Below are 15,113 nucleotides of genomic sequence, written 5' to 3'. Positions count from 1 at the left end.
TATTTGTTTTTGTCTGACGACTGCAGTTAGTATGATAATCTCTAGGTCCATTCCAATTGCTGCAAACAGCATTATTTCATACTTTATTACGGCTGAATAATGTTCCTATATATTTGCCTATATACCACATCTTCTTTATCCACTCATCTGTTCGTGAACATTTAGGTAATTTCCATATTTTGGACATTGTAATTAGTGCTGCTCTGAACATTGGGGTACTTGTATCTTGGAAAGTGTTTTTATTTAATATACACTTTAAATCTTGTTTATGATCCACTGTCCCATGTTAATCTTCAAGGACATTCCTTATTTGTAGATGATCTGTAGATTGGACTTCTATGCTTTGTCCTCTAGTATATTTCTTAGCTGTTTAACATGTCCTAGTCATTTTACATTCGGGATTATTTCTGAAGTGAATCTTTTCTGTTATTGACTTTTCACACTGTCAAATCTGCCTTTCATTGCTTCTAGTAAGGAACCTTTTGGATTTCTTTCTTCTTTATTCACTGTCCTGTATTATATCATCTTGCATCTTTTCTGGTCTATGAATGAGCCTAGTCTTGGATCCCTATGTTGTCCTTGAAGTCTGGAGCCAAGATACCCAGTGATGAAACACAGCATCAGACTCAGCACCTCCCAGCAATGGCATAACATCCTGTTGTGCAACTTTCTGGAGCCTCTGGGGTAGAGTGTCTCTCTGTAGCTGTGCCAGGAGCCACAGAACAGCTGGAGTCAGCGCACATGAAGGATGAGGAAGGCCAGGCTCTGGGGGCTGCTCTGGATGCTCTTCGTTCCAGGTAAGATGCAGAGGAGGCGTGAGTGGGTGAGCTCTCTGCCTAGGACCTGGGGTTGGGGCCAAGCCCTCCACAAGAAAGGTCTCCCGTTTCCTCTGAAGCTCCAGGGCTGTGGCCACCCAAGACAGAGCCAGCCAGTAGATATGCCACGCTGGGTTTCTCCACCCAGACTTAAAAGAATCAGGAGAACACACAGGGCCTGAGAACAGAACTAAAGGGGGCGGGTTAGGGAAGCAAGATGCCTGTGCCTTTTGATGTTGTCAGGGACATGCAAAACCCCGAGTGGGAAACTAATGGTAGAGAAAAATCTCACCTTGACATGACCTAAGGGAATTTTGTTTTTGAGTTTGACATTTTTTTCCCTTTATATTCCATCATGGTGCTTTGGATGTTGAAAGAAGTGTTAGTCACTCAGTTGTGTCCAGCTCTTTGTGACCCCATGTCTATCCGTGGGATTCTCCAGGCAAGAATACTGGAATGGGTTGCCATTTCCTTCTCCAGGGGATCTTCCCCACCCAGGGATCGAACCTGGGTCTCTCACACTGAAGGCAGGCTTTTTACCAACTGAGCCACCAGGGAAGCCTAAACCCCAAAGACATAGTCCATTCAATAAATACCTCCCAGTGGCCAAGCATGGGCCAGGAGACCTGCTATTGCTGAGGACACAGAAGTGCACAGGAGAAAAGTGCCCGTTTTCACAGAGGCCGTGATCCCAGGGCCCTGAGGCTCTGCTGCTCGGGCTGCGCAGGGTTGCTGGGGCCCTTCTCTCCTCTTCCTGCCTAGCTCACACCTTCACTAAAAGTGGAAGCACTTGGAGCTTTCTTTGTTCCTGCTCCCAGTCCTCATGAATACATCGGGAAAATAAGCAGAGAACGGGAGCATATCAACAAGGAATTAAAAGAAACGTTTGCTTTGGAAAGACAAAAGATTCTAGGGAGAGGATGTTTTCCGGGGACCCGCTGCCTTGAGCAAAGTCCTGGGTAATCACCTGGTAGAGCCTGCAGACCAGGGTTGCTCCGGGACTTCTTGGAGCTGGGGTTATGATCCGGATGGGGTACATGGAGGTGTGGTTCCCATGGACCAGTGCACTTCCTTGCGTCTTTTCTTTCTTTTCTTTTTTTAAAGATCTGTTTTCATTTTGCAGTGGAGGTTGTGTTTATTTATTGATTTATTTTTAGTTTTATTCATTTATCCGCCCGCACGGGGTCTTCATCGCGGTGCATGGGCTTTCTCTAGTTGGGGTGAGTGGGGCTGCTCTCTGGTTGCAGTGCATGGGTTTCTTGTGGCGGCGGCTTCTCTTGTCGCAGCTCACGGGTTCTGGAGCACAGGTTCAGTAGTCGCGGTGCATAGGCGTACTTGCCCCTTGGCATGTGGTATCTCCCTGAAGCAGGGATGGAACCTGAGTCCCTGCATTGGCAGACCGATTCCCAACCCCACTCGACAGCCAGGGAAGTCCCTCCTTGTGTCTTATTCACGTTTTTCCAGGAGAACTGGGAGAAGATGGAAGGTTGAAGACTGAGAGGAAACCAGTGGTTTTTTTCCCCCACTGAGTCCCATCAGGGTAGCTTAGGGTGTAACATAAAAGCTCCTTCTAGACCCTGTATCCTGGGAAATAGAATTATTCGTCAGTTATTCTCGTTTGGGTTGTCACTGGCTTTAATCCCAACTAGACAGCTGCTTTGGGCAATCTAGCTCAGAGATTTAGAGCTGATTCTAGAGTTTTCCCTGGTGGCTCAGACGGTAAAGAGTCTGCCTGCAGTGCCGGGGACCCAGGTTCTAATCCATAGGTCAGGAATATCCCCTAGAGAAGGAACCAGCAACCCACACCAGTATTCTTGCCTGGAAAAATCCCATAGATGGAGGAACCTGACAGGCTACAGTCCATGGGGTCACAGTTACTGCTAAGTGTTTAAGACACTCTCTCATTTAATCTTCATAACTTATAAGTTGATACTACTATTATTCCTAGTTTAGAGACTAGGGTCGCCAAGAGTCAGACACTTTCTAGAGTCTGACTATGAGGGTCTGAATCCTGACTTCCCACGTTTCTCCTGTGGGACCTTGGGTGAATCACACAATGTGTGTGTGCCCTCAGTTGCATCCAACTCTTTGCAACCACACGCACTGTAGCCCGCCAGGCTCCTCTGTCCATGGGATTTTCCAGGTAAGAATACTGGAGTGGGTTGCCATTCCCACTCCAGAGGATCTTTCCAATCCAGGGATCAAACCCCTGTCTCTTGCACTGACAAGCAGATTCTTTACCACTAAGCCACCTGGGAAGCCCAAATCACATAATAACTTCTGGGTTATTAAGTAAACTTTCTGTCTCCCAATTTCCTTGTCTTGAAACTAGGAAAAACAGCAGTATCAACGGATACGTTATAAAGATTAAATGAGAGAGTGTCTTAACACTTAGCAGTAGAAGGTATTTGTTATTCTTTTTTACATTAATAATATAGAGAAGTCCTTTCTTGAAATGGTGCAAAAAGTGATGTACAGACTTCACTTGTGCGTTAGTTTCTCACTCTCCATTCACAAGAGCCTGGCAGGTTTGTGAGCAATCTGTCTCCTGTGACTCCTATTGTCTTGACCCATCTGGGCAGTTATAACAAAATACCACAGTCTGGGTGGCTTATAAACAACAGAAATTTACTTCTCCCAGTTCTGGAGGCTGGAAATTCAAGGTCACGGTACCAGCATGATTGGGCTCTGGGGAAGGTCCTCTTCTGAGCTGCAGACTGACTACCAGTTTCCCACTGTATCCTCATGTGGGGGAAGGGGCAAGGGAGCTCCCCGGAGCCTCATTACTAAAGGCACTAATCCTGTTCCTGAGGGCAGAGCCCTTATGACCTAACTATCTCCACCTTGAAGTTTAAGATTTCAAAATACGAATTTTAGGGGGACACTAGCATTTAGATTAATAAAAGCAGCAATAATTGTAGGTAGTGGTAGCCTGACCTTAGTAATGGTAGGTGGATTGACCCACCGCTATCCAGCCCATTATTTATTTGGTTTTCCATGAAGGAAGGTATCTCAGGCCTGGATGGATAAACTACAGACCCTCAGTGAAGGGAGTCCTGCTGTGTCCAGTGGAAAACACAGACCTAGATCTTATTACTTCAACTCTACTTGGCCCTCCCATCAGCAAGGATCCCTTGGACCAGACCAGAAATTCATGCCAATTCTAAGTTCAACATTCAAGAGTGTGATTGAAACTTTTGTCCCTGTGATCCAGAGGTTCTCAGCCTTGGCACTATTGACATTATGGGTGGGTTAATTTTTTCTCATGGGGGCTGGCCTGTGCGCTGAAGGATGTTTAACATTTAACAACATCTTTGGCCTCTACCCATTAGATGCCATTAGCACCTCCTTGCTCCCAATGATGGGGCTTCCCTGGTAGCTCAGCTGGTAAAGAATCTGCCTGCAATGCAGGAGACCTCAGTTCTATTCCTGGGTTGGGAAGATCCCCTGGAAAAGGGATAGGCTACCTACTCCTGTATTCTTGGGCTTCCCTGGTGGCTCAACAGTAAAGAATCCACCTGCAATGTGGGAGACTTGGGTTCGATCCCTGGGTTGGGAAGATCCCCTGGAGAAGGGAATGGCAACCCACTCTAGTATTCTTGCCTGGAGAATCCCATGGACAGAGGAGCCTGGTGGGCTATAGTCCATGGGGTCTCAAGGAGTTGGACATGACTGAGTGACTAAGCACAGCATAACTCCCAATTATAACAACGAAAAATATCTGCAGTCATTGCCCAGTGTCCCCAGAGGGAAAATTGTCCCCAGTGGAAGACCACTGCTGTGACTCCTTGACAGTCTGTAATATTTAGAACTCTTTTGGATGCAAGCAACATCCTATAGACCAATCAACACAGTAAGAAAGAGCAGCAGTCTCAACAGAGGCTTCTGATTGGCCCAGCCTTAGTCATGTGCCCATATCTAGGCCAATCAGCATGGCCAGGGTGGTGAGATTCTTTGGCTAAGCCTGTGTCTCTGTGTCTATCCTGGAGAATACAGGCAGCCCCATCAGTAAAGGTACATAGGATGAGAAAGATGAGCACCTTGAGAAAGAGGTGATCTGCTACCCAAGGAAGGGAGACATGAAGACCACACCACCAGACATCAATGTCCACCATGTCCTCGAGATGGCTTCCTTGCCATTTTTCCAATAGTCTCTTGAACTGGTCTCTCTCCTCTGACGTAGATGAAGTTCCTCTAGCTGTTCAGAAGAGTCACTTTCTGATAGTAACATCTCTTCACATCCACTTTGCACCCTGTGCCTGGTGGTCTAGTGGTTAGGATTCGGCAGTCTTGTTCTGCCCCCTGTACATCCTTCTCTATAATCGTTCCCTCCCATCATGCCCCTGTCACTCATGGCCTTAGCACGTGTCCCACGCTCTGTCTCTATTCAGACAATTTCTTCCTCTCAAAAACAGTCATTTATGAAAGTTGATTTGCACAAATCATACACAGTCTAACTTTTGTGGTCAAAATCAAACAAACAAACCAAATGAACCCCCACCTCCCAAAACTACTTGCAATGATAAGATCTGGGATCTAATGCTAACTTGCAGGGAAAGCTGCATCTTCTCTGGAGACCTTGAGAATCTTGTCTAAAAATCAGGTGATTTAACAAGAAAGAAAGGTGGCTCCTCTCTCTTTTTTTTTTTTTTTCCCAAAAAGAAGGAAGCTATTCCTCACAGAGCCTAACTCAAATTCTCTGCTTACAGAAATCCAAGCTGCCGCTAAACTGTTCGAGGAGAAGTGTACTCTAGCAGAGGGGCAGACCTTGAACGTGAGCTGTCCTACCAATACAAACATATATTCCAACAGCCAGAAGGCTTGGCAGAGGCTGAAAGATAACGGGGAGGTCCAGACACTGGCAATCACAGAGGGGTCCAGTCAAGTCCAGAAGGGGAAGTACTTCCTAGAAGATATGCCCAGTGAAGGGATGCTGCAAGTCCGAATGACCAACCTTCAAGTGGAGGACTCAGGATTGTACCGATGTGTGATCTTGGGACCCAGCGACCCCATCATCCTGTTCTACCCAGTCCGCCTGGTGGTGACCAAGAGTGAGTGACCTGGGGGTGGGTGGGAGAGGGTGGGAGAGCCAGATCAGGTCGAGTGGGAAGGTGGCGGGAGCACCAGTAGGGCTGTGGCTCAGGATTTCTAGAAGCTTATGATCTTGCTCCTTGTTTCTCGAAGCTCCTTGTTTCTCATTTGAGGTCTTTGAGAGACGTTTGGTCTAACGGTAAGAAGGGATTGCATCTCATTCTTTGTGTGGGACTCCTCTTTGGGAGCAGAACCTAACATGCTGTGCTATTGTAGGAAATGGGATAAGGTGAAAAGTGAGTGATGGACTTGGGACACTTTAGTCTCAAGCTTCAGGTCTTCATGTAGAAGTCATTTCCTTGGGAAGCCTCTGTGAGTCACCCTCCCTTCCTAAGGATGCATCTGAGGCCCCTCCTGGGTGCTTCCAAAGCAGTGCTCCTCCGACCTTAAGAGGGCACACACCACCTGGGGGTCTTATTTTAAATGTAATACATCTAGGATGGGACCTAGATTCTGTATTTCCAGCTTCCTCACAGACAATGCTGATGCTGCTGGTCCATGGCTTCTGTTTTGAGTAGCAAAGCACCAGGGCTCGCTTGGTGCTCTCTTTATAGACAGCTCTGTCTCGCTGGATGAAGTAGTGGCCAGTTTCCTTAACTGTCTCCCGTATTCATCTTTGAGAACCTTGAGGAGATAACCTGTGCCTCATTCAACTCTATATCTCTAGCAACTGATGAAGTGCCTGGCATATAGTAGGGCCTCCACAGATGTTGACTGGATGAATTAAGGAAAGCAGATTAGAACGGGGGCAGATTCAAGTGCCTAGGCCCTGTGGAGCCCACATCTAAGGAAGACAAGACGTATCTGCACTATATTAATGAAAGATAACTTGCAAAGCAATATGCCACAGGTATAGGTGAGTGCAAGGCAGAGAGAATGGTATAAGATAATCAGGGAATTATTCTTGAAGAAGGGCTGGTGGTGAAGACATGGATTGGTGAAGAATGGCAGGCAAGTGTATTTCCAATAACATGAATAGCCTGGAAATACCTTCCTTCTTGCTTATCTCCCTCCCTCCTTCTTTCCTTTTCCCCATCTCTGACCCCAAAAATGTCACACTATTTCTTTATTAAAATGAAAAGCAAAAGGAAACCTTGGTTCATGAGTGGCCATATTCATTCCCCTCCTCAGTCCCATTTACTCTACCACTCCTCCTTCCAGCTATCCATCATCTGTCCAACCTTCCAATGTGCTTTCTTGCAGATTCTTTGGGAACCCCTGACTCAGATGAGTATCCTTGCCAGATCTCTGTTCAGAATCCCACCCTACCTCCCGTCACCACCAAGCTCCATCCCAGGCCCAGGCCCAGGCCCAGGCCCAGGCCCAGGCCCGTGACCCAACTCGTCCCCACATCAGCCGATAGGCTCTCCTCTCCTGGCCTCACAGTCACCCCCACAAATGTGACACATGTCACCAGGTATGGTTTCCAGGTCTCGGGGCCCTTGGATCAGACACCAAGTCCCTTGATTCCCAGCCCATGTGCTGAGAGGGTGTGGGGAGTGAGGGATGGGGGAGGGTAGAGGGCAGGGTGGGTTTGAGTCCTCTCGGTCCGGTGGACCTCCCCAGGGGAAGAAGGAGTGTGCTGGTGCTGGAGAGAGGAGGATGCTCTTGGAGGCAATACGAGGCTGCCATTCTCCCCACCGTTTCCCTCTGTGTTTGCTTCTTGCATGTCAGAGGGGTAAGGAGAGGGAAATGGCATCTGTGCTGAATTCCAAGGGCTCAGCAAACCCGTAATGGTGTAGTGGGAAAAGAGACCCTGGATTCTAATGTCAGCCAGATCGACTGAAAGTGTAACTTCAGGCCACTCAGGATTCTTCTCTGGCTTCAGTTTCTTTGTTTCTATGGTTGGGGTTGGAGGGGGTAGGGGAGGGTAGAAAAAAAAATCAGAGCTGGAATTCATAATCTAGCCCAACAGCTCTGAGCAAGTGAGGTACATTAGGATATCCTGGAGCATTAGCTTTTATTTGGCTTGTTTTATTTATTTATTAAAAAATTTTTTTTGAATGCACCCTGCAGCATGTGGGATCTCAGTTTCCCAAACAGGGATGTAACCAGCATCCCCTCCACTGCAAGGCAGAGTCTTGATCATTGGACAACTGGGGAAATCCCTGGGTTGTTTTCAATGCTGATGCATGTGACCTCTGCAGACCAAAAGGATTAGAATTTCTGGAGGTGGGGCTGGTCTCAGTAGTTTTTATAAGATCTTCAGGACTCTTAAAATGTGCAGGCAAAGCTAAGAACCATGACCTTTGCATGCTCACCCTTTTATACAGTTTATTATTAAATGTTGATTTATCTTAGAGTGTGTTTATCACTAAATGTTGACTTAGCAGTGAAAGAAAGATTCTTCCATATTCCTACCAATCTAATGTGTCGTTTCTTGTCCATCTTCTCTTCTAGCTTTTATTCATGCTTGGATATATTTTAATGTGGCATTAATCCTAATTATACATATTTTCATTATTTTTTCTTGGCTAAACCTATTCTTCAGTGTTGCTCCCTAGTCTTTGTAGTCAGAATTTCAGCATACTTTTCTATCAATAGAAAGCCATTGCTCACATAATCCTTTGCCTGTTTTCAGACACTGAGATTATTTTCATTTTTTGTAGTATTGATAACTTTGAGATGAACATATATTTGTAGATGTCTGTTTCTTCTTTGAAATTGTTCACTCAAAAGAAATTCCCTTAAAAGAAGCCCAACATTTATACTGTTCTGTATGTGTCTTTGCATGCTCAATTGTGTCCAACTCTTTGTGACCACATGGACTGTAGCCTGCCAGGCTCCTTTGTCCATGGAATTCTCCAGGCAAGAATACTATGGTGGGTTACCATTTCCTCCTCCAGGGAGTCTTCCTGACCTAGAGATTGAACCTGCATCTCCTGCATTGGCAGGTGGATTCTTTATCACAGAGCTACCGGGAAAGCCATTTTCCTCTATACATACTGTCAATTTGTTTTCCAAAGGTTGGAAACAATTTGAAGTGAGATCCACAATGAGGAAGAGAAGCAGTGTCACTACAGAGCTCTGGTAAAAATATATCTGTCAAAATAGATGCGATGCTGAAAGCTCATATTCTGTGTATGCTGGTGCCAAATCAAATCTCAAGGACAATTTTGGGTGAAGTAAAAGGAGTAGCTTTGTTGCTTTGCTAGGCAAAGGGGGCCACTGTGGGCTAATGTTCTCAAAACTATGGGTTGCAACTTGGGGAAGATAGTGACAAGTTTTGTAGTAATTGTTCAGAGAGAGTGTGATCAGCTCTTGAACATTCTTCTGATGGGCTGGTGATGACATAAGTAGGAGTCAGCATCCTTATCCTTCAGGTCCAACTGGTCTAGGGTCTACATGCTTGTGAGTGGCAGACCATCATTAATCTTTGTTAACTTCTATCACCTGGAGGGGGTTTCAGTATCTGCAAAACAGCTCAAAGATATTGTCTGTATCCACTGATGAGGAATCACAAACTGAAATCAAGACTGCTAGGAGAATATCAACAACCTCAGAGATGCAGATGATATCACTCTAATGGCAGAAAGAGAAAGTAAAGAGCCTCTTGATAGGGGTAAAGAGGAGAGTGAAAAAGCTGGCTTAAAACTCAACACTCAAAAAACTAAGATCATGGCTTCCAGTCCCATCACTTGAAATGACAAATAGATGGGGAAAAAGTGAAAACAGTGGCAGAATTTGTTTCCTTGGGATCCAAAAATCACTGCAGATCATGACTGAATTCACAAAATTAAAAGACACTTTCTGCTTGGAAGAAAAGCTATGACCAACCTAGACAGCACATTAAAAAGCAGAGACATCACTTTGCTGACAAAGGTCTGTATAGTCAAAGCTATGGTTTTTCCAGCAGTCATGTATAGATGTGAGAGTTGAACCATAAAGAAAGCTGAGCACCAAAGAATTGATGCTTTTGAACTGTGGTGTTGGAGAAGATTCTTGAGAGTCCCTTGGACTGCAAGGAGATCAAATCAGTCCATCCTATAAGAAATCAACCCTGAGTATTCATTGGAAGGACTGATGCTGAAGCTGAAGCTCCAATACTTTGGCCACCTGATACAAAGAGCTGACTCACTGGAAAAGACCATGATTCTGGGAAAGATTGAGGACAGGAGGAAGGGGATGACAGAGAATGAGATGTTTGGGTGGCATCATAGACTCAATGGACATGAGTCTGAGGAAACTCTGGGAGATGGTGAAAGACGAGGAAGCCTGGCATGCTGCAGTCCATGGGGTTGCAAACAGTCGGACACAACTGAGTGACTGAATGACAACAACGATTGATGGGAAACAGGACCTTGCTCGGAGGCTGCTCTTGACGTTTTCTCCCTGGTCTTGCATCCCCAGTTCAGTTCAGTTGCTCAGTCGTGTCTGAGTCCTTGCAACTCTATGACTGCAACATGCCAGGCTTTCCTGTCCATCACCCATTCCTAGAGCTTGCTCAAACTCATGTTCATCAAGTTGGTGATGCCATTCAATCATCTCATCCTCTGATGTTCCCTTCTCCTCCCACCTTCAGTCTTTCCCAGCATCAGGGTCTTTTCCAGTTCGTCCCATTAGGTGGCCAAAGTACTGGAGTTTCAGCTTCAACATCAGTCCTTCCAATGAATATTCAGGACTGATTTCCTATAGGGTGAACTAGTTTGATCTCCTTGCAGGCCAAGGGACTCTCAAGAGTCTTCCCCAACATCACATTTCAAAAGCATCAATTCTTTGGTGCTCAGCTTTCTTTACGGCCCAACTCTCACATCCATACGTGACTGCTGGAAAAATCATAGCTTTGACTAGACAGACCTTTGTTAGCAACGTAATGTCTCTGCTTTTTAATATCCTGTCTAGGTTGGTCACAGTTTTTCTTCCAAGGAGCAAGTGTCTTTTAATTTCATGGCTGCAGTCACCATCTGCAGTGATTTTGGAGCCCAAGAAAATTAAGTTTGTCACTGTTTCCATTGTTTCCCCATCTATTTGCCGTGAAGTGATGGGAATGGATGCCATGATCTCCATTTTTTTGAATGTTGAGTTTTAGGCCAATTTTTTCACTCTCCTCTTTCACTTTCATTAAGAGGCTCTTCAGTTCCTCTTCACTTTCTATCACAAGGGTGATGTCATCTCCATATCTGAAGTTATTGATATTTCTCCAGGTAATCTTAATTCCAGCTTGTGCTTCATCCAGCCTGGCATTTTGCTTGATGTTCTCTGCATAGAAGTTAAATAAGCAGAGTGACAATAGACAGCCTTGACGTAGTCCTTTCTCAATTTGGAACCAGTCTGTTGTTTCATGTCCGGTTCTAACTGCTCCTTCTTGACCTACATACAGATTTCTCAGGAGGCAGGTAAAGTGTATTCTCATCTCTTGAAGAATTTTCCACAGTTTGTTGTGATCCACACAGTCAAAGGCTTTAGCATAGTCAATAAAGCAGAAGTAGATGTTTTCCTGGAACTCTCTTGCTTTTTCTATGATCCAACAGATGTTGGCAATTTGATCTCTATTCCTTTGCCTTTTCTAAATCCAGCTTGAACATCTGGAAGTTCTTGGTTCATGTACTATTGAAGCCTCACTTGGAAAACTTTGAGCATTATTTTGCTAGTGTGAGAGATGAGTGCAATTGTGTGGTAGTTTGAATATTCTTTGGCATTGCCTTTCTTTGGGATTGGAATGAAAACTGACCTTTTTCAGTCCTGTGGTCACTGCTGAGTTTTCCAAATTTGTTGGCATATTGAGTACAGCACTTTCACAGATGATGATCTTTTAGGATTTGCAATAGCTCAGCTGGAATTCCATCAGTTACACTAGCTTTGTTCATAATGATGCTTCCTCATGCCCACTTGAATTCAACACTCCAAGATGTCTGGTTCTAGGTGAGTCATCACACCATCGTGGTTATCTGGGTTAGGAAGGTCTTTTTTGCATACTTCTTCTGTGTATTCTTGCCACCTCTTCTTAATATCTTCTGCTTCTGTTAGGTCCATTCCATTTCTGTCCTTTATTGAGCCCATCTTTGCATGAAATGTTCCCTTGGTATCTCTAATTTTCTTGAAGAGATCTCTAGTCTTTCCCATTCTATTGTTTTCCTCTATTTCTTTGCATTGATCACTGAGGAAGGCTTTCTTATCTCTTCTTTGAAACTGTGCATTCAGATGGGTATATCTTCCCTTTCCTCCTTTGCCTTTAGCTTCCCCTCCCTTCCCTAATTAACAACGGCTTGAATCTGCCCCCTGGGGCTCAGGGAAAGCCATGGAGGCTGAATGAAGGTTGTTTCCTACAATCAAAGAAATGGGGGACACAAAAACCTTGTGCCCAGGAGCCCCACAGGACCCTGCATGGTATCAGACATGAGCTGGAACTTGCTTTCATCTATTACTGTGGACCTTAAGCTCCATAGGGTAGAGGCAGAGTGCCCTCTTCCCCTTCTGTTGTGCCTAAGTGGCTGGTACATAGTAGGAGATCATTAAAACATTTAAAATAAAACACAGCTTTACAATAAATGCTATTCTTTTTTTCCCACTAATTTTCCAGAGTATAAACTGAGAGTGCAAACATTCACCCATATTCCTACTAAAGGCTATACCTCCTTCACCTATTGGATTTATGTGTTTTAATTAACATGAACCATCCTATGTGTCAGCGTCCAGCTGGGAAGGTAGAAGCCACTGAGCTGTTTGAAAAAGAGGGAATTTAGTGGAGGGAGCAGTTTGTCCAGGAGATGGAGGAGCAGAGGCACCTATCTGGGGCTGGAGGGTGTGGCACCTCAGAGGAAGCCACTGTCACCCTGTCTTCGGAGGGTTCCATGGAGGCAGGCTGTGGAGAAAATCTTGTGCAAATGTTTTAGGAAGGGATCCCAGGAAAAACCATTCCTGGGGAGTGGGACTGGGAGGGAAGGAAACCTAGCAAACGGTGCCATAACAAAAGCGAGGGGCCTCTGGGCATCACAGGAGTTGTCTGTATGGAGAGGGGCTGGGGAGCTGGAGCGTTTGTACTCCCAGCACTCGGTGAGGGGCGCAGGAATTCCCCAGCACTGTGGCTGGAGTGCCTTAGGGTGGGGTGGGATAGGGGTATCTGGCTGCCCACATACAGCCTCAGAAAGGAATGCAACGCTTGCCCTTGAGAGTGGACATGTTCTAGGAGCTCTGTGCAAGAAAACGTTCCAGGGCTTGGAGGGGATAAGGCAGGGCACTGGCAGGAGACCCTTGGAGAGAGCACAGTTTGTGGAGCCCAGAGCTGGAACCTCCCTGGAGAGTAGGGCTGCACCCGGGCACAGGCTTGCACTGCAGGGGGCATAGCTGCAAGCCTGAGGGTCTAGAGAGGCACTGCCTTCCAGCCTCCGCCCCAGTCCCTAGCCAGGGCAGCCAGGGCTGAACTTGGCTGCCTCAGACATCTAGTTCCTGCAGATGCAAGACAGCGTCGCAGGCTGGGGGTAGATTTTAGCACAAAAGGACCTGTGCTGCTTTCTATGGCTGTTGTATCATTTCTCCCTTTGCAGGCTTGTACATTCAGGTTTAAGTTTTGCATAGGCAAACATGTTGATTTTTAAATTATTGCTTTGTTTTATTCCTTAATTGTGTTTATCCTATTTCCTGGTGCCTTCTCTATTTTTTTCACTTTATTTTAATCTTAATCCATCGGTGAGGGGGGTGTTATTTTGCTATATGGTGTGAATGATAGAAGCAATGACTTTTTCTTACATTTTGCCATCCAGGAATCACAAGACTGTTTATTTACTAGACAATTCTTGCCTACCTTTTGGGCTGCCGATTTCCTTAGATATGAATTCTTAACTATCCTTGGATCTATATCTGGACTTCTATTTGTTTCCCTGCTGTTTCTCTTTTCAACCTGGTGTCTCATCTCTATGGATTAGTTGTGCTATAACCTATTTCCACGGACTTCCCAGGTGGCAGTAGTGGTAAAGAACCTGCCAAAGCAGGAGGCATAAGAGACACGGGTTTGATCCCTGGGTCAGGAAGATCCCCTAGAGGAGGGCATGGCAACCCACTCCAGTATTCTTGCTTGGAGAATCCCATGGACAGAGGAGCCTGGAGGGCTGCAATCTATAGTGTCGCAAAGAGGCAGACACAGCTGAAGCAAGTGAACACACACGCAACCTATTTCCGCATCTGCTGAGTCTATACAAGCCAAGTTTCTCCATTCATTCGCGTCCTTCTCTTACAGTACCTACTGATGTTTACCCAGGACTTTTAGAATCACGTTGCTGAGGTCTATGAAAATTCATGATGGGATTTTGATGAGGACTGGAATCTCAGTTTATAAATGAGGCCAGAGAGGTGAGGTGACTCTCCCAGGATAGGTCCTGATGCTGAGAATGGAAGCCAGCTTTCCTTGCTCTGGGAGCCCTCGCTCTCTCTACTGCATGAAAGCAGGAAGGAGCCTTGTCCTCCTGTCCTTTCTCCCTGACGCCTCTTCTGAACGTGGACTCTGTGCTGTCTACTAAGTATATTTCTAATCAGTAGTTTTAGGTGATGGGACAAACTAGAGGCACGTGACAGAGCCAGTCAGTATGGGGAAAGGAGGGATTGGGAGCAGATGAGCCACGAGGTGTGAAAGCCCGTGATAGACACGCGCATGTGTGGGAGCATCCGTGTCAATAGCCGCGCTCAGTCTTCTGTCTCCCCCAGGGCCCCTGGGATCAGCATCGTCATTCCTGCAGCATGTGGACTCCTGAGTAAGACCCTGGTCTTCATCGGTCTGTTTGCTGTCACGCAGAGGTCATTTGCATCTTAGCCACAGGAATCCACAAGAGTGACCTCCAACCTCCACCCGTGTCCACTTGGCAGTTGTGCCTGAAGAGGGGCATAAGGGAAAGAGGCGGGGGTCAGTGACATGAGCTGATCTGTAACTCAGGTGACGTCTAAGGCTCAGGATCCCACCTTCGTGGCCCTGCTAACTCCCCTCATTTAACTGATAACATTGGGTGTGCTTTGTTCCCTCACAAGAGAAGATACGGCCCCACACCTGCTCATTCCACTGGCAGCTCAGGGTTTGCATTAAATACAGACACTGCCTGGGACTTCCCTGGTGGCCCAGTGGCTAAGTCCGAGTTCCCAATGCAGGGGGCCCCCTGGGTTCCATCCCTGTCGGGGAACTAGATCCCACTTGCTGCAACGAAGGTCGAAGATCCCACGTGCTGCAACTAAGACCTGGCACAGCCAAATAAATAAATAAGTAAATAAATATTAAAAAATGAA

General features: G+C 46.0%; 1 protein-coding gene across 4 annotated transcripts; it reads left to right on the top strand.

Annotated features, from left to right (window-relative positions):
- The first annotated feature begins 719 nt into the window (after window positions 1–719).
- Window positions 720–15,113, top strand: TREM1 (triggering receptor expressed on myeloid cells 1). Of its 4 annotated transcripts, XM_042236862.2 has the most exons (5): window positions 720–797; window positions 5,525–5,866; window positions 7,110–7,323; window positions 8,873–8,936; window positions 14,544–14,656. In XM_042236862.2, exons 1-4 carry the CDS (start codon window positions 749–751, stop codon window positions 8,886–8,888), a joined length of 621 nt encoding a protein of 206 aa, XP_042092796.1. In that variant the 5' UTR covers window positions 720–748; the 3' UTR covers window positions 8,889–8,936; window positions 14,544–14,656. The 4 variants fall into 4 exon arrangements, with proteins under 4 accessions (XP_042092796.1, XP_027814200.1, XP_027814199.1 ...); XM_027958399.3 differs by lacking the exon at window positions 8,873–8,936 and having other exon boundaries at window positions 5,628–5,866; window positions 14,544–15,113; XM_027958398.3 differs by lacking the exon at window positions 8,873–8,936 and having other exon boundaries at window positions 14,544–15,113.

Source organism: Ovis aries, chromosome 20 (assembly GCF_016772045.2).
Source record: "Ovis aries strain OAR_USU_Benz2616 breed Rambouillet chromosome 20, ARS-UI_Ramb_v3.0, whole genome shotgun sequence".
Lineage (NCBI taxonomy): Eukaryota > Metazoa > Chordata > Mammalia > Artiodactyla > Bovidae > Ovis > Ovis aries.
The sequence above is the reverse complement of the archived record's forward strand: the minus strand, read 5'-3'. Positions and strand labels throughout refer to the sequence as shown.

What these genes read in the sequence shown, in the direction of transcription:
- TREM1 (XM_027958398.3), top strand. Translation starts at nt 749, where the DNA reads ATGAGGAAGGCCAGGCTCTGGGGGCTGCTCTGGATGCTCTTCGTTCCA. An exon ending in CTGGATGCTCTTCGTTCCAG is followed by an intron (nt 798 to 5,524) that starts GTAAGATGCAGA and finishes CTCTGCTTACAG; the next exon opens with AAATCCAAGCTGCCGCTAAA. An exon ending in CCGCCTGGTGGTGACCAAGA is followed by an intron (nt 5,867 to 7,109) that starts GTGAGTGACCTG and finishes GCTTTCTTGCAG; the next exon opens with ATTCTTTGGGAACCCCTGAC.